This window comes from Ambystoma mexicanum, chromosome 6p, assembly GCF_040938575.1.
Source record: "Ambystoma mexicanum isolate Mex_15411 chromosome 6p, UKY_AmexF1_1, whole genome shotgun sequence".
NCBI classification, from domain to species: Eukaryota; Metazoa; Chordata; class Amphibia; order Caudata; family Ambystomatidae; genus Ambystoma; species Ambystoma mexicanum.
This window is the reverse complement of record NC_090935.1, coordinates 1,520,164,168-1,520,187,761: the sequence shown is the minus strand read 5'-3', so window position 1 is coordinate 1,520,187,761 and position 23,594 is coordinate 1,520,164,168. Positions and strand designations below refer to the sequence as shown.

The 23,594-nt window shown below is 45.8% G+C and overlaps 1 protein-coding gene across 1 annotated transcript in view; it reads right to left on the bottom strand.

The window, feature by feature from the left end:
* Positions 1–23,594, bottom strand: part of IDUA (alpha-L-iduronidase) — a 616,851-nt gene that overhangs the window by 314,218 nt on the left and 279,039 nt on the right. The window contains exon 6 of the mRNA XM_069626380.1: positions 13,149–13,351. Coding sequence (XP_069482481.1) covers positions 13,149–13,351 — 203 coding nt within the window. The remainder of the gene's footprint in view (positions 1–13,148; positions 13,352–23,594) is intronic.

The window sequence follows — 23,594 nt, the reverse complement described above, 5'->3', positions numbered from 1 at the left end:
GGCTGAGTACAAAGCAGCAATACTATCAGACCATACACCTCTGTTGGCGACATGCCAGATCTCGCCACCTAGGCCTAGGATTCTGACTTGGAAACTCCGCGCAGAAGCACTGAGGGACACCATGTTTAGGGAGGACCTCAGGCAAGCAATACAAGAATACTTTGAACTTAACACTGGAAGTGTCGCATCAGCAGGCACACTCTGGGAAGCATTTAAGGTAGTAATAAGGGGGGTGGCGATAGCAAAGTCGACTGTGCTGCTAGGAGGTATAGTGGCGGATTTACAAACTACCGAAAAGGAGATAGAGACTAAAATACAACTAGGCCCAGACTCCCCGGAGAAAACTGAAGCGATACGGCGCCTGACCGACAAATGCAGAACCTACTGGGAGAGATTTTGTAACCTTAACTACAGGAAATACATAAAGAGACAACATGTGGAGATAAACCAGGCAGATTATTAGCCTGGTTGTGTAAAAACGAGCCCCCGAGATAGGTGATCTGGTTGATGCGCCGCGAAGACGGCACCCTCGAGAACACCCCAGAAGGAGTAAACCAGTGCTTCCCGAGGTACTATCCACAAGTTGTACACCGATAAAACAGGCGCAGAAGATTACATAAACGAAGTGCTGGAAGATATCATCCTACCCAGGCAAGAAGTATCTGATAGGGAAAGGCTTGAGGCGCCACTGGAATTAGAGGAGCTGGAATTTGTAATCCGGAACCTGCCCACTAATAAGGCGCCAGGAGCCGATGGCCTCCCTAGTGAATTTTATAAGACATACATGGCAGACCTGCTACCACCATTTTTGGCCATGTTGAAAGAGGCCTTTGAAAATGGCAAGCTGCCAGAGACTCTAAGAGAAGCGGTCATCGTTCCACTCCTCAAGCCGTGCAAAATAGACACTGATTGTGGATCCTACAGACCGTGGTCAATGTTAAATCAGGATAGTAAGATCCTCACTGCAGTGATGGCAAATAGATGACAACCATTGATAAGTACTCTAATACACCATGACCAGACAGGCTATGTCCCCCAGCGGAGAATCTCTGATAACCTTCGGAGATTGCACCATGTAATAGACCAGCAGGAAGCTCCCAAGAACAGGCGATAGGTTCATTAGATGCAGTGAAGGCTTTTGATTCCGTTAAATGGGCCTGGTTATTGGCGGTCCTGAAGAAGTTCGGGATGGGACCGGTGTATCTTCAATGGGTGCAATTATTGTACAGTTTACCGATTGCTAGAGTTAGGACGGGGTCGGTGACATCAAAAAGGTGGACACTAAGCAGAGGAACTAGACAGGGCTGCCCTTGGTCCCCGGTGCTGTTCATATTAGCACTGGAGCCCCTGGCTGCATATCTCAGATACCAAAAGGGGAGATGGGCATCAAAACGAAAAGCGGACAGCACCTGATATCATTGTATGCTGATGACATGTTGCTGTACCTAAGTTACCCTGAAGAAAATCTACAATATATACTAGAAGTATTAGACCGTTACGCACTGATATCGGGCATAACGGTAAATCCACAGAAGTCCATGATATTCCCGCTAGGGAGATATAAAGGAATACCCCTCGATAGGTTGCCCGAGTTAGAGATCGAACGGGCGGTAGATACCTTCAGATACCTGGGGATAAATGTGTATCACAATGTAGGAGATGAACATTACAATAATAAGTAGCGGGCAATTGTAGGGATACAACGCAGTATGACATTTTGGACGAAGCTGCCCCTAACCATGATGGGGAGAACGGCTTTGCTCAAAATGATAGTATTACCCAGGCTGTTGCACAACTTTGCGAACGTCCCATACCAGATACCTAAACGTTTTTTTAACAAACTCCACGGCATGTGCAGAGGGTTCATTTGGCATAATTCTAGAAACCGAGTAGCCCTATGGAAATGACAAAACCCACATGATCGGGCAGGTATCAAACTACCCAACTTTGAGTTGTATTACCTAGCGGGGCAATTGAAATACGTGGCTAGATGGCTCTCCGACGATACCACTTCGGAGTCCAGGCTGCTAAGGGCGGAATGTGCACCATATTTCCTAAACGGGTGGATGTGGGTAACAGAACCCCCGGAGAGTAAGAGAGTGGCGCTGCTAACTCTGGGCAGGAAGATCTGGCATAGGACATGTGTCACGCTGGGAAACTGGACGCCATGCTCCCCGCAGATCCCCCTGGTGACATTAAAGGGGACAGATGACCAACTTAGACGGGCTATAAGGGTGCCGGTGGCGGTGACAACAGTAGGAGATGTGTGGCAATGAGAGGGTAGAATAGAGTTTGATAGCTTGTGCGAAGGCACATGCCTACATAAGGGGCAATACATCACGTATGCAGGGGTAATAGCTATGCTAAAGAAGATATGGTCAGAAGAAGAACTGACCCAACAGCCAGATGGAGCTATAGAAATGTTCCAATTGGTATCAGACGGGGACACAAGGTCTCCAGAATCTACGAAATACTGCTGTCCAAAGTGGGTAAGGAGGCAGTTCCGACTAGACGGGACTGAGAAGAGGAAAGCGGGGAATCACAAAAAAGTGTTGAGAAAAGCCTGATTACAACAGATACAATTGTACATAACCCACAGAGCATATACGACCCCCAGGAGAATCACTAAGTTTGTAAATGCAGCCCCACAGCGATGCCCGAAATATGGGGAAGAAAATGCTGGGATGGTACACATCTTCTGGGCCTGCCCCGAACTCGGGCGATACTGGTAGGAAATTGCGGATCGTATGGCATCCAAGGGGATTGTATGGGTGATAGACTCCTTGTGGGAATGCATGGTAGGGGGTTTCCCCGAGACGGCACAAACTCAAGCAGGTGTACAAACTCAAAGATCTAGCCTATATTTTAACTAAAAGGAGGATAGCCATGGGATGGAAAGCCCAGGCGAGACCCAATATAGACACCTGGTGGAGGGACCTCCTGCAGTGGGCCAAGGCTGAAACGGTAATTTGGAGGGAAGCAGCATGTAGAGGTGGGGAAGAGGAAACAGAATCATTGATGGCGTGGCAACACTTGATTGCATCCCTGACGGGCCTGTGACCCAAAGAACTAGATACGGATAGCTCCCTGGACTATGGCGAAGAAGAGACAATTGTGGATCAGTGAACGGTGCTGGTCTTTCTGTGTTGACTTTGGAGAGGGGGGATAGGGCGGGGGTTGGGGTTTGAGTAGTTTATGCATCATGTTGAGGTGCACTGTTTGAAGTTTGTTGTGAAACCAATAAAAAATATATTTTTTTAAAAAAAATAACTAATCCAAAATTGGTCTGATTTCCTGAATGGTTTAGTTCTCTCTAAATAAAATTTAAGAGTTCTTGATACATCCAGATTATGCAAGATTTCCTCAGCTGCAGAAGCATGCAGCCTGGGATGAAAAACCGGAAGGAAGATTTCCTAATTGAGATGGAAATCGGTAACCACCTATTATAAAAAAGAGGGTACTGTACGAAGGACTACCTTATCTTTGGGAAAAATCAAATACGTTTCCTTGGATGAAAGAGCCTGGAGCTCTCCAATCATCCTAGCCGATTAATGGAATGGCTATTACAAAAGGCTGTAAAAGGCTGTCTTCCATGTCCAAAGCTCCAATTCAAAGGATGCCATTGGCTTAAAAGGCTAGTGCATTAGAGCCGAAAGGACTATATTTAGATCCCACTGAAGTGGTGGTTCACAAAAGGGTGGATGCAAACAAAGAAGGCCTTCAAAGTGCCTCTGAATAGCTTCATTTGCCAGAGAAAATTATTTTTGATCCCTATTCAAATAGCCCCAATAGCAGGCAAATAATGTTTGCAAGTATTGACTTTAACTCTTGTAGATACTAAATAGAGTATGAGAGACATAACGTTATCACAACTGATGCATTTAGAGAGTGGAGTCTGCAGTCTGGAGCCCAAAGGCAGAAACGCAACAATTTACTTCGATGTTGCTTTCTTGTTGAAGCTTTCCTGGACGCTGCATAATCTTCAGATTCTGTTCTGATAATTGTAGATGGGTTAGTTCCTCAGGAACCAAGCTTTCAAGTTCAGCAAGCGAGGGGAGGGGTGAAGCACCTGCCCCCTTCTGTTGAGTCAATAGATCCTCTGTGATCAGTAGATCTAACTTGGATGTCCCTGCTAGTTCCAGGAGATCTTGGAACCAAATCTGACATGGCCAGAACAAGGCTACAAGAATCATTGTAAGATTCTGAGACAACCTGAACTTGAGTAATGTCTTGTGTATCAAGGGGTCATGGAGGGAACGCATAAAGTGTTTTGTTCGACCAGTCCAATTGTAAGGCGTCTCTCAGGGAATGATGAACCAGTCCCTTCCTTGAAGCAAACTGAGGACAAAGAGCATTGTACTGTGTGGCAAAGAGGTCCACCACTCAATGGCCCCATTTTTGGAATATCATCTTCACTACTGACATTTTCAGGTCCTGCTCGTGTGCAGCGGATAGTAGCCTGCTCAGCTTGTCCGCTAAGACGTTTTCCTTTCCCCTGCAGGTTGGATGCCAACAGGAAAAAGTAGTTCTCCATGGCCCAATACCATACTTTCTCTGCAAGGACACACAGAGGAAGAGAACAAGTCCCCCCCCCCCCCGTTTGTGGACATAATGCATCACAATGGTATTGTCTGTAAGTACTTTGACCACCTTTCCCTGAAGGAACAGAAGAAAGGATTTTAGAGTGTAAAAAATCACTCTGAGTTCCAAGACATTTATGTGATCTCTCTTTTCTTGGACTGACCAAATACCATGAGCTGACAGAGCCCGACAGCGGGCTCCCCACCTGTACTCTGATGAGCCTGTTGTAAGCACCATCTGATGATGAGGGGTTTGAATGGGAAATCAGATCAGCATGTTCTCTGGATCGTTCCACCATATCAGGGAACCCTGAATGTGTCAAGAAACAGACTCCGCGTAGACTATGAATACCTCTGTCTCCAAGTACCAGTCAGGGAGATATAATGCACTTGCTGACCAGTTATTGAGGCCACAGGTGGTTGGAACAACAAGCACCGGATCCCCAGGTAGCTGCAATGGAAACAGGAGGGTTAATGTATCAACACTTGGATTGTAATGCAGTAAACCAACAACAAGATGCAGGAGAGGGAAAAAAAGGGCACCTACCGGTGGAATGCCTAGGAGAAGTGTTAAGGTGGAGGTGAAACCGGATCCTTGCTTTTCCCTCCACAGGCGGAATACTGTTGTAATTATTAAAGGGCCAGTTGCTAGGCTAACCGGTCCTAACAGGCACGGAGAGTGTAGCCACCTGAGCTGATGTCTGTGAGAGTCCCCACGGATGGAGAGGTGGGAACAAACGTGATGTCTGAAGTACTCTGTTAGCAGAACCTAAAAGGCAAATGTCGTGGAAAGCAACAGAGGAGCGACAAAGCCGAAATGGAATGAACGAGGTAGTCTGTAATAACATAGCCAAAGTCGTAGCAGTTCGTGTAAGCCAAACAGAAGAGGTTCATCGTAGCCAAGGGTAATCCAGGGCTAAATCCGTGAAAGAAGCAAGGTCAAAGATCCACTAGAGCCGAGGGTCAGAATCACAAGGAACGCTACGTGCAGGATGATTCACAGCCAAGTAGCGGAGCGTAGTGTGTGCGGCGTGCCTTTATTCTATTGCCATAGCCACTCAGTCACGTGAGCGGGTCCATGTCACATGAACCAGTAACCACGCCGTAAGCGCCTCTCTCAATCTCCACGGCAACCGCCAATCTGAGCACAGGTGAAACTGCCATGGATACAGTAGCTGGAATGCAACAATGCCCTTTGATGTCGGGAGCTTTCAACAGCGTGCTAGTTGTACATCATGCTGCTGCTGGGTGGTACAAACATGAGCGGTGTGAGTTTGATGATTCCTAGACGTGTCCTGATGTTCTGGGTGTGTGTGTGTGTGTGACAGAATGTGACTCGGGATTGGAATCTTCATATCATGAGAATCCAACAGCTGGTTCCAGTTGCTGGCAAGATGCCACTGAATGGTCCTCATTCATAGACTTGCGTAGGGGGCTAGATTGATGAAAGAAGCCATCAGCCGCAAAAATCTTTAGAACCACCATGCCGAAAGAAATTGATGTGGTTTGAACAAAGATCACCTGCTGAATTGCTGACACCCTTTCTGATGGTGGGAAGGCCTTTTCATGAGTAGTATGCAGTCCCACTCCAAGAATCTGAATCGTTTAAGAAGGAATGAGTTTTGATTTTGCCATGTTTACTGAAAAACCTAGATCATAAAGCGTGTCGCATGTCAGTAGCATCTTCTGTAACAATTCTTCTGGAGCGTGTGCTTTTAAAAGCAAATCGTCTAGGTATGGATATAGATGCATCACCTGCAACTGAAGGTGAGCTGCAACAGCCCCCAGGACTTTGGTGAAGACCCTGGGGGCTGAAATGAGTGAAAAAGGGAGGCAAGTGTACTGGTAATGTGACTTCCCCGTGGTGAACCTCAGATACTGGCGGTGCTCCTTGAAGAAGGGAATATGAAAATAAGTATCTTGAAGATCTATGGATGCTATCCAGTCATTGAGCTGGAGAGCTTTGAGAATCTGAGGCACAGTGAACAGGTGGAAGGTCTCCACCAGCAAAAACGGGTTCAGATTTGATGAATTCTACCTGTCTTTTTTGGATTTATAAAATAACGAGAGTAAAAGCCCTGACCCCAATTCTTCTTCTGGAACCAATTCTATTTCTCCCAAAAAGAGAAGTTTTTGAATCTCTTTTAAAAGTTCTGGAGATGATTTTTGGACCCTTGCGACAAGAAGATGGAAGTGTAGCAGGAAGGGAATATCTGTGGTGAACGATATATCAAACCCATTCCTCCGGAGTGATGTTTTCCCATTCATGAAGAACACTCAAAATCCTTCCTGCTATCAGGGATGTATGCTCCTTGATAGTGATTGGAGCAGTTGGAACATACATCCCGAATGGAAGTCAAACAGACTTCTTTTGTTCTTGAGAAGAGGTACTCGAGTGGGTAACCCCTGACTTCGGCCCATAAGTCCTCTTTTTAAACAGAGGAATAATAGGATTTAGTGGTTACTGAAGAACCATTATTTCTCTGAGCATGCAGTTTAAAGGATTTGAAATTCTGATAAGGCTGTTTCACTGAGATCAAACTAAGTGATTCAGCCACAGTAACTTTAGCCTTGCATTTTTGAAGAACCTGAAGTTGTTGAATGGCCGCCTCTTCCTTCCGAAACCCAGAAGGAAAATTCATCCGTCCCTCTTGAGGAAGCAGTTCTGTGAAGCAATACAGGTTTTCCAAATTTAAAATATTGAAACAAAACCGTGGCTGTGTTGACATGTCTGCATTGGAGAGAAGCATTGGCATATGATCTTTTTTTCCCCCGTGTCTCCCAGGCTTTAGAATTCTTATCTAGAACGGTAGAAGGAGAAGGTGAAGGACCTTTTCCCTTAGAACTCAAAGCAGCTGAAACCACAGCAGATTGCACAGGAAGATTCCCCATGAGTACAAAAGGTTCCTCTTTAGGTACTTGGTATTTATTGTCCAAGGATTTAGAAATCTGAGGATCAATGTAACCACTCTTGTCAAAACTCTTGTCAAAACTATTAACTAATTCAAATTTGCCTAGACTCTTGGTGTCACTGTGGTTGCTGGAGGAGATTTAAACTCCAGTACCCAGTGTTCATTCATTCTTTTGCTCCTTTGTTTACTTACCTTCGCGCTCTGCCGTGATACCTTGCCTTCTTGGGCTTGCACGCACGCACATTCTATTGGGAACTACAGTTCCCAGAGTGCCTAAACGTCGCTCTTAAGGAAACTTCAGGCGCATCCGCGACGAAGCCGGTCTATGCCGTACACGGTGTCCATCGCCGTGTCGCCAGAAAACTCTGGCCAATCTTCCCCCCGCACTGAAGAAAGACCACAGGTATGGGTTACCCCCAAAATTTGAAAACTGCTGGCACAAACAATATGCTTAAAAAACCAACAAACGGTCAAAGCTTACCTTGACACAAGAGATGCCATTCATAGCACTCCCCCTCAAGGAAATATCTCAAATCCCACTTAAGACCCATCTCTTGATAAACCCACTGACCATACAAACAATAACAAATACATACAAAAAAGACGCCCATAAAAACAAAAACAGTCACAAAACTGCAACTACCACAATATAAAATTGGACTACTAAACACGAGATCACTAAACAAGCATGCCCAAGAAATACATGACTACATCTTGGACGAAGAACTTGACATCTTATGCCTCACAGAAACATGGCTACAAGAACCAACAGGCCCTACCATTGATGTAGCCGTACCAACAGATTATACCATCTACTTTATTAACAGAGAAATAGGAAAAGGCGGAGGAGTGGCAATAATTGCCAAACAAAGTCTTAAGTTCTTCCCAGCACCAATACAATGTACTGGTTGAAAAATCCTGCACCTCAAATTGACACCCCTCCCCAAAACAGCTGCTTAAATATTATCATCATTTATAGACCACCTTCGTTAGTCTCGGACTTCAATGAAGAAATTACACTGCTGTTAAACAATCTTAAATCTCCAAACACAGGAACCATACTTCTTGGTGACTTAAACAAATGGCGAGGCAATATTAAATACCCAGGAGCCATACAACTAGAAGAAGACCTACTAAACTGCTCTTACTTTATCAAACAATGAAGCTACCTCCATCTCAGGAAATCAACTTGACTGGATAGTTAGTCACAACATTGAGACTACAGCTCCAGAAACTCACCCATGTATTTGGTCCGACCACCATAAAATCAAGGTCACACTTACACCAAAGCATAAAATCGAGAAACCATTAAACATCCCTAATAAAACAAAAGGGAGAAACCTCAAGAAAATGACTACTGCTATACTTACTCAAGGAATAGAGCACATCATGGGTACCACGACAGACATTGACTCTTGTGACAAGATCATACAAGCTTATAATAACCATTTTCAGGGACTCTTAGATACACACGCTCCTGAAAAAGACAAGCAAGTAAGGCCAAATGTCAATCACCAAAAATGGCTCAATGAAGAATCCATTGCACTTAAACAAGAAAAAGAAAACTGGAAAGGAAATGGTTAAAATATCCTACTGAAGCAAACAAAACCAACTGGAAAAATGCAGACACCGAATACAAGAAAAAATTGATCATACTTAAACAAAACCACTACAACGAACAAATAAACTCGGCAAGAAACTCCACAGGTAAACTTTTCCAAATTTTAAAATCTATAGAGAAACCGAAAGCTCTCTCACCTCCATTTCAACCCACTAAAACTGACTGCGAAAATGTACAAATAGCCTTTCACAACAAAATTCTCAAAGCTAGAGAGTCTATAACAAAGTGTAAGACAAATAGCACACCTCAATCTAACTACCCTAACAAAGAAACCCAAATGATACAAAATCCTAAATTTCAGTTTACACCACTTACCAACGATAACATGAGGAAAACTCTCTAAAATAAACTGCACATCATGTACAGAAAACATACTCCCATCCTAACTGATCCTTGATAATCCAGAAATATTCATCCCATTTCTCACACGAATGGTAAATGCCTCTTTCAGAGACCATATTGTACCGACAACAATAAAAACAGTTACTGTTACACCCCTGCCAAAGAAACCAGAATTAAATCAACAAGACCCATCCAATTTTCGTCCCATTACAAACTGTAATTTCTTGCTGAAAATATTGGACAAATCGCTACAGAACAACTCCAAGAATATGTAGACAGTAACAATCTCCTCCATCCACAGCAGTCAGGATTCAGAAAAGCGCACAGCACTGAATCCACTCTGTTAGACCTACAAACAGAAATGCTAGGACTCCTGGACAAAGGAAAAGCAGGCCTACTTTTTTTATTGGACCTCTCCCACAGTGCTATTGACTGGATAACATGGTTCCACAGACAATCCAAAATAATATGGGGAAATCAGGCATCAACAACTAAACCAGTGGATTGTGGCGTTCCTCAAGGAGCTAGTTTCTCCCCACTGTTGTTTAATTTGTACCTATGGTGCCTATGTACATTACAAACAACTTGGAATATTCTTCACTAATTTTGCTGACAACACACAGCTGGTGTTCGAGCTGAGTGGCGACTACAACCAAGTCAGTAATACATTAACATTCATATATAATACCATTGAAGCCTGGATGAAGGTAAATTGGATGTGCCTAAATGGCACCAAAACTGAGCTCATGATTTTTGGCTCACCATTAGCCAGAAATAAACTGAGCTCAGACTATGCCACCTTTAACATCAAGGAAAAACCAATCGCGGTGGCTGAAAAGGTGAAAACATTAGGAATTTACATGCAGCTTCGGAGCCGAAGTCCAGGTAGCATACTTAAAAAGAAACTGCCAATATTACCAAAAACCTCTGAGGAAAATTAGACCGCTTTTGAAAAAGCAAAACAGCACAACCATAGCCAGAGGCACGATCCTCTCAAGATTAGACTATGAAAACGCACCTATGCTGGGAGCTAGCAAAAAATGCATAAATCAGTGCCAGGTGATATAGAACAATGCGGTTAGAGCCATCACTAACAAAACTAAAAGGGACCACATTACAGGAGAAAGAAGAGACCTGCCCTGGTTAGCCATAGATGAAAGAATCATTTTTAAGTCTATGATGCTAGTTCACGACTCCACAAATGGAAAAGGCCCAATTTGCCTCCAAAAACAACTCAAGAAATATGAACCAACACAAAATCTTAGATCCCTGAACAAAGGACTACTACAGGCCAAGGTATCAAACAAAAACAAATGGCTTAGGTAGAGCCTTCCCTACCATAGCCATTGCTAAATGGAACACCTTACCTGAGCCCCTGAGAACTGAAATAAACCTGCAAAGCTTTAAAAAAGAAACTAATAACTTTCTTATTCAAATATCCTTACTTTAAAATGATCACCTCACACTCATTATCTATATACCTGTATTGTCTCATCACCACATCCCTTGTCTGTATGGAAAGTGCTATGATGCCTGTGGGCTGCAGCGCTATAGAAATAAATAAAATTAATAAATAAAACAATGTGGGGCTTATCCCAATGAGTCACGGCCTGCTCCATAACAGACAGTTCCATAGGGAGAGGGCATTTAGTCTGTTGAGAAGGACATTTTCCAAAGACTCTGGATGTCTGGTTTGTCTTTTGGTGTCATTTCTAATTGCCACAATGTCATGAAAAATCTTTGTAGGAGTCTGTGTCTGTGTCCTTGACACCTTTTGTTTCTTGTTAGGAGGAGAAGTGCCCTCTCCTTCAATTGAAACTGGTGTTGGTAAAGGAGCTGGCTCTTTAGTATCTGCTCCCTGAGGAGGCTCAGAAGAACCCATTTTATCGTTAATGTGTTGGGCTAAAACGTCCAGAAACGTTTGATAACAGTCTCAAGGACTTTGTTGGTAATATCGTTAGCCATGCCTGGCTAGTGTTAAAGGAGATGTTGAAGAGCCAATACTGGATGGTTGCTGAGCAGGACTGTATATTATATTGAACACAAAAGGTCTGGGCACCTGTATATTGGTGAACACCAATTGTGGAGCAGAGTTGGATGCTGAACAGATTTCCCCCCTAAATAGTCCTGTGAAGACCCTGGAACTGGAGAGGAGGTCTTCACATGGGTACTGAGGGCCGTTGCCAAAACACATGCCCCACCTGCAGGTATGGTCCCCCCTCTAACCGATGTCGGCATCCCTCCTGGTCCTTACAAAGTCTTCAGTCACCTTTGATACAGGTCCCAGCTGTGACATGGAGAGAAGACGACTACACAGAGACCTCAGTGAATTCTACAGCAGGAGAGACATGAACTCACTGCGTGATGGATACCGAGGCATCGGACGCAGGCATGTTGTGGATAGGGCTCCTAGAATTGCTTCCTACAACAGATGCATTGCTTGAATCCCATAGTAAACTGCATACATCAGAGGGAGGCACCACGTTGTATAAAAAAGAAAAAAGAAACCAGAGGCATCGCGTTGTATAAAAAAGAAACAATAAAATAATTGCATGAAAAATGGGATATACATCTAACGCCGCCAGAAAAAGGGGGCGTCACGGAGCGCAGCGAATTCCGACACGCCCAGTAGATGGAAAAACAGGAACTGGGTATGGGCAGTTGATGACATAGGAGTGAGGACACTGGTGCAGGGGGTAGGACATATGCAATGATGCAGCTATTTGGTCATGACTTTCCTTTTTAGCCATTATCCGTGTAAGTACTTACTAATCATGGTAGTGATTACATCATTATCAGTTGATCTGCATAGCCATATAACATCGTTGACTGATTGAACTTTCATTTTCATTAAAAGGGGCTTGAGGTATAATATTCTGTAGTGTTTATACCCTGGACAAGAAAGCAGAAATGGTAAAGCATTTCCTTAGTCAGCTCACACGTGGGTCAGAGATCTGAGCCCACCATCTTCCATTCTTTTAGGGTGGGAGTTAAGTGCAAGATGCCAAATTGAAATTTCATATAGAGTACTTGAGACTACGAGGGCTCGATTTCATCAATATAGTTCTCTCTGCTGAAACCCTGCCTATGTGCCAAATAAATTGGACCTCATTACAAGTAACCCGGTCTAGAAAAAATGCCAGTAAAACGGCCAGTACTACCGGCTCTGGCATTTGTTCCGGACCGGGTTACTCCGAGTCTGCCGGTAGGTGCAGTGAACTACTGGCAGGCCTGACCTGCCAGTAATTCAGTCCCCTACTGCAGAGAATTCACTGAAGCACCGGCACTGTTAGCAATGGTGCCGGTGTTTCAGTGGTTCCCATCGCCATGTAAGGGACTCCATGGGAATGGAAATTTACCATTCCGCCCGTAATCTGGGGATCGGGCAGCAGAAACAGTAAACTGAGATTGCCGGTATGCCGCTGGTACCGGCAATCTCATAATGAGGCCCAAAATCAGCAAAGTATGGTTTCATCACTCGTTCTTATACTCATATGTGGTGTGCCAGATAATTGATAAATAGAAGGAAAAGCAAAGGGGCCAAATACACACCCTTGACGGACATCTGCATCTTTGTGAAACGTATCAGTTGTTTTGAAAAGTAATTTGAACTTTTCTTTTAATTGTGTTCATGACTGCTATGTCAGCAAATGGTGAATATTTTCAAGGATTAGCAAACCAAAACAAACTAACCTTTTTATGTAGAGCTATGTAGTCCAACCGCACACCAGTCTCTCCAGAGAAATAATTTGTTCCGTTGTAGCAGTGATTCAGAAGATTCCAACAGATTGGTGATTTTGGAAATGGCCGGCAAGAGTCACCTGGACCGCCAAATTTCAATAGCAAACTTGCTTCTTTTAAACCTTCTGAACAAGCATCATAATAATTTAGAAATCCTAAAAGAAGTAAACAAAATGAAACACATTTTTCAGCGAATCAGTTATTTTTATTTTTTACCATCTAAACATACAACCACAATCAAAGAAAGCAAAACAAAACACTGGGCCTCATTACGACCCGGGCGGTAAGGGATTACCGGTAAGGGCACCGGTACCGGTAATCCCTTACCGACCTACTACGAGGTCCCTTAACGCCTGGTTTTACCAGGCGTTAAGGACAGGACACGCAAAGGGACTGCAGAGCTAATAACGGTACCGCAATTAGCGGTACCGTTATTAGCGCCTTCCCCATTCCCATTTGAGCCCTATGGGGGCTCAAATGGGAATGGGGAAGGGCCAGGGTGAATGGGGAATTACCGCCCCGCCAACCTTGGAATGGGGCGGTAATTGCTCCATTCACCATTGCGGAATCCGTAAGGTTTTGGAGGCAACCATGGCGCAAATAGCGCCATCGTTACCGCCTGGGTCATAATGAGGCCCACTGTATAGTGATCAATACACATTCACGTTGTTATATATCATGGGTACATAAGATAGTTATACATAGAAATCTCTCATGAGAAAACGAATACAATTGGAAAATTAATAGAGGTGGTTAAATCATTTATGACAACAGAAAACATTGAGGTGTGCAGAGAAGAGCAAGGGTTCATGTTGGACCCCTCCCTTAAAAGTCTGCTTTCCTCACTGTGTACTTCCCCTATGATTTGCAAAGCTCTCAAATGGATCCCGAAGCTAGGTACATGCTTAATACACATCCTAATAGTAGTAACCAAACTCCTGCGACTTGTCCCAAAGTATTTTTCGAAACTGGATTTGAAAAATGCTTATCACCAAGTCCGTCTACACCTGCAGTCAAAAGATTATACAGCTTTCAGTTTGTGAAAAGTCACGTTCCCAAGCAAGGGATGCCTTTCGTTCTTTCTCCTTCTGCAGCCATATTCCAGAGAATTACTACCAACTTGCTTCAGGACGTGGGGAATGTGGCATTCTGGTCTACAGCCAGAAGAGTCTCATTAGAATTCGAGCAATTGGAAGTTGAGTACCTGGAATCCACACTAAAATATCTCTAGTAGATGCCCTTACCAGACCCTGCAGCTTCATGTACAAAGAACAACAGGGTTCCTTTAAGGGTCGCAAAAAGTTCGTAGAAGTGCTCTCTGCAAAAATGGAACCATTCGAGTACACCAGACAAGTGGTCAGAAAAGTGAGAAATGGCTTTCAACACACTAAAGACAAATATATTGATTCCCCCCCACCCACTCTGTCAGTTTGTGCAACGCAAACCCACTATTATCACACCACTGATGCCAGTGCCTTTGGGCTGGGCGCCACCAAGGTGTTTGCATATTGGCCACTTCTAGGACCAATGAAAAAATATTCAGTTATAGGAAAGCAAATGCTTGCATGTGCACAGTGTGAGAAACCTGAAGGTATTCTCACATCTACATCTACTCCCTAGGGATCTTCTGTTCAAGTGGCCAGGGAAACGCCATCGCTTCTGGATTCCGACCCTGGGGGTGGACACGGGAGGGAAGATCATCAGAGTGGAGGGTGTTAGAAAAGATTTCCCTTACGTGCAATTTCCCCTCCATTTGTGAACCCTGCCAAACATTTTGCTTTTGTTTGGTGTACGTAACCTAACCTGCACTCTTCTGGGCCTTCGCTCATCTGTTATGGGGAAACTGACACGTCCTTCAGGCTGTCAGTACTGGGAAGCTATGTTTCCCTTAGTCTTCGACTTTGTTGCCATTTCTTGGCAACGTTTTAGCTATGTGCCAAGTACCTTACAGTATCTCCAGCCATTATTGCCAAAAGGGTTCTCCCTTCAGAATGTTGTCCTTGTAGGCCCACCACAGGGGATCCTGTGCGGCCCTGCTTGGAACCTGAAGTAGGTCTGAGATGTTGTCCGAGAATTGAGACCATTGTGTCCTGAGAGCCCATTGAAGGGATCTCATTCTCAGGCGGCGAGCCTTTGGCACCAGAAAAATTCAGGATGCCATGAGGCCGTGCAACCTCAAAAAGTTAAAGGCCGGGAGACGATGGGAACTCTGAAACTTGGCGACCATCTGCAGAATGTCTTAAGCCCCCACCTTCGGTGTCAAGCTCTTTCCCAAGGATGTATCCAGTACAGCCCGGATGAACTGGAGCTTTTGAGATGGTGTCATATGGGACTTCTTGTAATTGAGGGAGAAGCCCAGTCTGTGAACAGAGTGGCAGGGACGTTGAGATGATCCAGGACTTGTTTGGAGAACGCACCCTGATCAGCCCATCATCCAGGTAGGGGTATACATGAATCCCACCTCTCCTGAGACTCGCTGCCACCACAGCCATCAGTTTGGTGAAAACCCTTGGGCGGAGGTAAGCTCGAATGGCAAAACACGAAACTGATAATGAGAACCACCACTTTCTGTGCTTGAGATGGATTGGCACAGGAAAATAAGCATCCTGAAGGTCCACTGACACCATCCAATCCTGGAGTAGGAGGGCCTGAAGGATCTGAGAAATGGTGACCATCTTGAACCTGTCCTTCCTGAAGAACTTGTTCAAGTATCTCAGTCCTCCATCCTTCATGGGGATTAGGAACTATGGAGAATACCCAGGTCTTTAAGTGGGCCGGGGCCTGCCGGGGCTCTGCCCCGGCAGGCACCGAAATTTCGTTTTGAGGCGGGGCCCTGCCGGGGCCCAGTAATCTCCCCTGACAGCCCCGGCCACTACACGAAAAGGCATTTTTTTCTACAGCCTGAAGTTCTCGCTCGTGTGCGAGAGCTTCAGGCTACAGAAAAAAATGCCTTTCAGCCATAATGGTGGCGCCGCACCTGCGAGGCATCCCTTTAATCAAGAGATTCCCGTCGGCCGGCGCCACCATTATGGAGAAACATGAGGCCGCTGGAAGCAGAGGCCTTGCTTTCTAAATACTGGAGCTCCCGCGGATTCGGGAGCTTCAGTATTTAGGAAAAAGGCCTCTGCTTCCAGTGGCCTCACCCTTCCAGCCTTAATGGTGACGCTGCCCCTCCCCAGCTGGCGAGGGGCAGCATCACCATTAAGGCTGAATAGGCAGGCGCTGTCCCCTGCCAGGCAAGCCTATAGAAAATAAATGCAGAGATCAGCACCCTCTTCCCCAAAGGGGAGAGGGTGCTAATCTCTACAAAAGGCTGCCTGGCAGGGGTGCCAGTAGCCCATTGAGCCGGGGCTCGTCAAGGGGGAATGGCCTAATGGGCCATCGAGGCCCGCGCTGTTAGGCCACGCCCCCTCGATGGGCCCCGGCTCGATTTGTAGTGCCACTTAAGGCACTGAGAATACCATCCTTTGTTCCTCTCCGCTACAGGTACCGGATCGATAGCACCTTTCTCTAGCAGGGTCAACACTTCCTGTACAAGGAACAGATCTGGAATCTTTAAAGAATGGCTCCCCGGTGGATAGTTCTGAGGTCTCAGAATGAAGGGGAGGCAGTAACCTTGGGCTATGGTATGCAAACATACACCTTCATCGATATACACCACGTGGGAACGGGTGCTCTTTGGGAATCACAATAGAAGTTGAAATTGAATTGATAGAAAATGGGCAACAGGGGGCCCAAATCAATTTAATGATAATTGGTGCTTAATTCGCATACTCGCTGTTTAGTCTCAGATAGCCCAATTACCATCTGGTCAGGGTCACTTTGTTCATGCAAGTTTCGATTTACTCTCCACAGTGATATTATGAATGTGATTGAGGTCACGTGACCTGCAGGTAAACATAAAATATGTGAAACTCACGTGTCAGCACCGGCATGTCGGACCATAGACGTCAAACCGAGGTCAGACTATTATTTAATGCACAGCCGAGCAAAGAGGAAAAATAGATTAGAAAAGTGACTACAGTGTCAAACGGGACACCATAATTTATGTAAATTATGCAGTGTGCCACCACAGAGCACAACATTACATATTCATACAGTTTAATATGCCCACCCTATGTGTATGTGGACACCATTGAAAACAGCGTGTATTCGCGTGAAACCCATTGCAAAAAATCCCCTGCAAGTCAATAGTCAACCCAAATGAGCATGGTAATTTAGAAGCGCAACCTGATTAAAAAAGTAATAATAACAACAATTGAACAGCAATAAAACAAGGATATACATATCGTATAAAAACAGATAAACATGTAATTATCACCAGAAATTGCTTTGTCAATTAGATTAAGAACGCTCTTTCTCCCCCTGACTTCCTCAGATACTGGCTGGTGGCGCAGTCCCAATTTGCCTCGCACTGGTTCAATACATCAGATCCTCCCCCACACGTCAGACTCAAGAGATTATCGGTTAGTGATCGAGATATCCGATCTTTAGTTCTCACTCCCATGCCAGTAGTCCTAGACTCACTTGATCCTGTAGTGTGCACATCCCTTGCCCTATCTAAAACCTGGAAACTACTAGCCACGACCCACCCTTTTCATGGTGACCTACCACTGTGGAACTTCTTCCCAGAGGTTCCGCATGTAACACCACTTACCGTGCGTCGGTGGGCTGAGGCAGGCTATGAACTGATCCAGGACGTCTTTGAGCAGGACAACTTTGTTGAGTGGTCGTTCTCCCGCTGTCTCTGAGACGGAAGCCATCCACATGGCTCCAATATTCGTCCCTGTGGAAAAATCTTCAATTTAAATACCCCAATTTTCCATCGATACCACCGGACGACCCTGAAGGTCACAGATCTATCCGCCTCTAATTCTAAGAGTGGTAAGGTATCTAGACTATATTCCCTAGTACACACCAGATCCACCCCTGCATTCACTAAACTGAAGCATGCATGGAGGGAGGACTTGGGGGTGGAAATGACCGATGAGCGCTGGGCCCTTATGTGTGCACGTACTCACAATGTATCTTTTAATTCCCGTTTCAAGTTGATTCAGTTTAAAGTACTGCACAGATACCATTATACCCTGAACAGACTGCACCATATGTCAAATGACCACTCCCCAAGATGCCCCAGGTGTGGCTGTGACGGTGCTGGTTACATCTACATGATTTGGCCCTGCCCCTGCCTTACACAGTATTGGAAGGAAATATGCTCCACCATGTCAACTATCCTTGATCAGAACATCACTCTGTCTCCAACACAGTGTCTCTTCCATGACTTCCCTGAGCTGCGCCATGATTCCAAAAAACTGGCTGGCCTCTGCATGCTACTCGCAGTACACTGCATCCTATTGTGCTGGCTCCAGACCGCACCACCCACCCATGCGCAGTGGCTCAGGGCAGTCACATGGGCCTCAGATACCGAAGAATCCTGGGCTAATCAGCAGCCAACTCATTCGAAGCCCAGAGACATCTGGTCGAAGTTTTGGTCCTACATGGCCCCCACATGTACTGACTCGGATGTTGAATCTCCCACCTCCTCTCCCTCCCCCCACTGACCGTCTCCTGAAACACCGGGTCCCCGGCCTCTTCCCCATGTTGTGTATAATCCCCATGTTTACAATCATGACGTATGTTACCACTCTGTACCTGTACTGTATGCAATGTGTATGACCTTTAACTGACTCGAATGCTGCTCGCTTCTCTTGTGTTGTCAAGCTAAATAAATATGTTTTTTTTTTTTAAAAGAACGCTCTTTCTCCATATCCATGCCATGTGTAGATAATTAGCCACCAGGTGGACCACAGATAAATCGCCATTAGTGGTGCAAAAATGTAGCGCTTCTACTATCCTCAGAATACCATTTGATCTAAACATAGGTAACTGCCACAACAACAAAGTGGCAAATTGATTCTTCGGATTCACCACAAATTAAGCATTCTGGGGTATTTGTCGGTGACCAGTTGTTAGTGTAAGCAGCAAATCTCAAGGTGCCAGCTCTTAAGTCTAAATAAAGTGACCATCCATGTGGGGGTTGGATAAAATCAAGATATTGTTCAAACCCAAACTCTACATCGAGTCTCAAGCACTGACGACCACATGAAAGTTTAAGGTAAGCTGCCTCCATGGATTTCCTACACAACTGTAGGCTCGCCTTCTAAACCAGGTCAGAGGAGCCCTTCACCATGGATGATGGCCATTCCCACAGGTTCGGAAGATTACGTTTGTGCAACCAGAATTTTACATGTTTCAACCACGGGTGGAACTGCGCCCTTCCAGAGACATGAAGTCTATCAGCATAGCTCTGGAGTTGGCTAGGGCTGGAAAGGTCCACAGACGTGTCCATAGCAAGAGTGGTTTGCGGACTATTGTGTCTTCGATTGGCCGGCGGTCACCCCCTAAATGCAAGATTACATTTAGTGACCCTTTTGGTTGGACCAGCATGGATTTGAGAAAGTTGTTTTCGGAGACTCCCAGGCTGTTTTTTTTTTTTGCACAACCCCCAGATCTCTTCTCTGTACATGGCCGCTGGTACTGCCTTCAGCCTGTATAGTTGTAATACTGGAGATATTGCAACGGCCAATGTGACGGTGCAAACGTTCTTATTCTCCAACCGTAGTTTTCCAGCTCCAAGTTGGCTTTGGACACGTGCTCTTTCCAAAGCCAACTTGGAGCTGGAGATCGAGGGAGGTGTTGTTGGAAAGGGGATACTCTCCCCTTGCTGGGTGCAGAGTGCAAAGTTGTATGTGCGGACCTCCTCCAGTCTTTCCCCATTCCCTTTTATGGCCACAGTGAATTTCATAGCTGCTCTTTTCCTAAAGTTCATTGATTTAGTTTTTTATAATAGCTAATGTTTTTGTGTTCTCTGTGATGTTGGATGTATTTTGTGAAAATATACATTTTTCTCATTATTGTGTTGCTCTACCCATCAGATTTTAATCTGTTTCTCGCTGTTAACTAGTGGTTCATGAATAAATACTTTTTTGATATATTTTTAAACTACTCACTGTTCAGTCCATTTTTTCAGGGCAAGGTGTGTTTTTGATGTTGATGTAGAAAGAGGCCGCAACCACTGTTGTTCCATATAGTACTTCACTTTCCATTAGTATGGGATACCTTACTCACCCTAATCATATTTCTGATGCTTGTATCTGCGTAGATTCACATGCTATGCATAGGCCGCCATCTAGTGTTAGCTGCAGAGTATAACATTTTATGTTTTCGAAACTCGAAAAGGGATGTCGACACTGTCCCCATGGTGCTTCACACGTCGAGGTCCCTCAGATTGTTTTGTTTCTCACATGACTTAGCATGTATATGTAAGGTGTTTAAGGCTGGATCTGTGCATAGATTTGTGCATAGGCTCAAAAGGGGGTCATAATAGCTTTGCGAGTACCACATTTCCGTCCCACCCTGGAGGTGGGTTTGAGATAGGGGTAAACTCTCTTTACTCCTTCCATGAATGTATTAACCTCTTATATGCCAAAGACGAGCTATCTCGTCCTTGACATTATCTCTGTGTTGCCAAGGACGAGATAGCTCGTCTTTTTAGGCGCAAAACTTAAATCCAACCCCCAGGCTATGTGAGGGGGAGGTTCCTCCTCACGGCCCGGGGGTTGGATTTCCTTCAGTTTCCCCGCAGCAGCCATTTCAGTCTGCCGCAGTGAAAATGAAAGGTGAGTCTTTCTCCCCCTCGATCTGAACGGCTATTGTGCCGTCCAGATTGAGGGAGGTGTCGTTGGAAAGGGGATACTCTCCCCTTGCTGGGTGCAGAGCGCTCGATCCGCACCCAGCAATGCGAATAGACCACCAGGGATCTGTTTGTGACATGGGGGCGGGGTGCTTACAGTAAGCAGCCCTCTCCCCCGGGCCCCATAGCATCGGTTCATAAGTATTGGGCCCCCTGGGGGCAGATGAGTGTCCATCTGCCCCCAGGGAAAAAGAAAAAATATATAAAGATTTGGGTGGGAGTGGGGGGGGCACAGAGGGGCCCACTAGACCACCAGGATTTCTTGTGCCTTGAAAGGGGGGGGCAGCCCTCCCCCCCACCCTAAGTGGATGGGAGCACATTATGTAGCCCTCCCTGGGGGCAGATATCTGCCCCTAGGAAGGGCTACATGAGATGCCCCCATCCATTTGGTGTGGGGGGAAGGCCACCAGAAATAATGGCACAGGACCCCCCCAAGCCTGGGGCAGTCCATTTTGCCCCCCCCCCTGCGGCCAGATGCGCACACTCAAAAACAAAAATTATAACTTGTTTTGGGTTGGTGTGGGGGGGCCACTAAACCACCATGGATGTTTTCAGTGGACAGGGGGGTGGCCCTCTCCCCTCCCACCCCAAATGGATGGGGGCATCTCATGTGACCCTCCCTGGGGGCAGATTGCTAGTGCAATCTGCCCCTAGGAAGGAGTACAAGAGATGCCCCCATCCATTTGGAGTGGGGGGGAGAGGGCCACCAGAAAACATTGGACTGGCCCCCCAATGCATGGAGCAGTACGTTTTGCCCATACTGGGGCAGCTCTGCCCCTAGGAAAGGGGCAAGAAAAATGTTTTAAAAAAAATGTATCAGTTGTTTTGGGTGGACGTGGAGGTGCACTGAACCACCATGGATGTTTTTAGTGAAAAGGGGTGGCCCTTCCTCACCCCAATTGGATGTGGGGCATCTCATGTAGCCCTTCTTGGGGTAATAAATTCTGGGGAGATTTGCGCAAGTCAGACCTCTGTGGATACCCACGGGTATCTTCTTTTCGGAAATGCATGGGATTCCTTGTTTTCCTTGGTGGCTTCGACACCCTAGGCCCAAATCTGTAGGTTGGGTGTTACCAGTGGTTTAGCCTTTTCCCTTTGCGCCCACACATGTGAGGTACAGTTTTCGTCGGGATGCCTGTGGGAATGCGGCAAGGTAGGAAATGTGTTGTTGGCGGCGTGTTTCGGTGGGTGAGCAGAGTGCAATGTGGGAAAATTATGGGTTTTTTTCGCAAAATTCCAGACTTTGCCAGGGATTGTGGGTATTAAATTCTAGGCCGATTCGCGCAAGTCAGACCTCTGTGGTTTCCAACGGGTGTCCTCTTTTCGGAAATGCATGGGGTTCCCTGTTTTCCTTGGTGGCTTCGACACCCTAGACCCAAATCTGTAGGTTGTCCACATGAGCAAAATTCCTGAAAATCTGCTCTGCCGAAAGACTTGGGGTTACCAGTGCTTTAGCCTTTTCCCTTTGTGCCCAGGTAGGTGCACCCACACATGTGAGGTGCCGTTTTCGCTGGGACACCTGTGGGAACGTGGAAAGGTAGGGCATCTGTTGTTGGCGGTGTGTTAGTGAAATGTGCAAAAACAGGGTTTTTTGCCACATTTCGGACTTTGCCAGGGATTGTGGGTAATGCATTCTGGGGTGATTCGCGCAAGTCAGACCTCTGTGGATTCCCATGGGTGTCCTCTTTTCGGAAATGCATGGGGTTCCCCATTTTCCTTGGTGGCTTGGATACCCTAGGCCCAAATCTGTAGGTTGTACACATGTACAAAATTACTGAAAATGTGCTCTGCCGAAAGACTTGGGGTTACCAGGGTTTTAGGCTTTCCCTTTGCGCCTAGGTAGGTGCACCCACACATGTGAGGTAGCATTTTCATCGGAACACCTGTGGGAACGTGGGAAGGTAGGCCATGTGTTGTTGGTGGTGTGTTTTGGTGGGTGATCAGAGTGAAATTTGCGGAAATTGTGCTTTTTTTGCCAAAATTTTCAATTTGCTGGGGATTGTGGGTAAAACATTCTGGGCCGATTCACCCAAGTCAGACCTCTCTGGATTCCTATGGGTGTCCTCTTTTCGGAAATGCATGGGGTTTCCTGTTTCCCTTGGTGGCTTCGACACCCTAGGCCCAAATCTGTAGGTTGTCCACATTAGCAAAATTCCTGAAAATCTGCTCTTGCAAAGACTTGGGGTTACCAGTGTTTTAGGATTTTCCCTTTGCGCCCAGGTAGGTGCACCTACACATGTGAGGTACCGTTTTCGTCGGGACACCTGTGAGAAGGCGGGAAGGTAGGCCATGTGTTGTTGGTGGCGTGTTTTGGTGGGTGAGCAGAGTGAAATGTGTGGAAATTGTGTTCTTTTTGCCAAATTTGGGACTTTGCCGGGGATTGTGGGTAATACATTCTGGGATGATTGGTGCAAGTCGAACCTCTGTGGATTCCTACGGGTGTCCTCTTTTCAGAAATGCTTGGGGTTCACTGCTTTCCTTGGTGGCTTGGACACCCTAGGCCCAAATCTGTAGGTTGTCCACATGAGCAAAATTCCTGAAAATCAGCTCTGCCGAAAGACTTGGGGTTACCAGTGTTTTAGGTATTTCCCTTTGTGCCCAGATAGGTGCACCCATACATGTGAGGTACTGTTTTCGTCGGGACA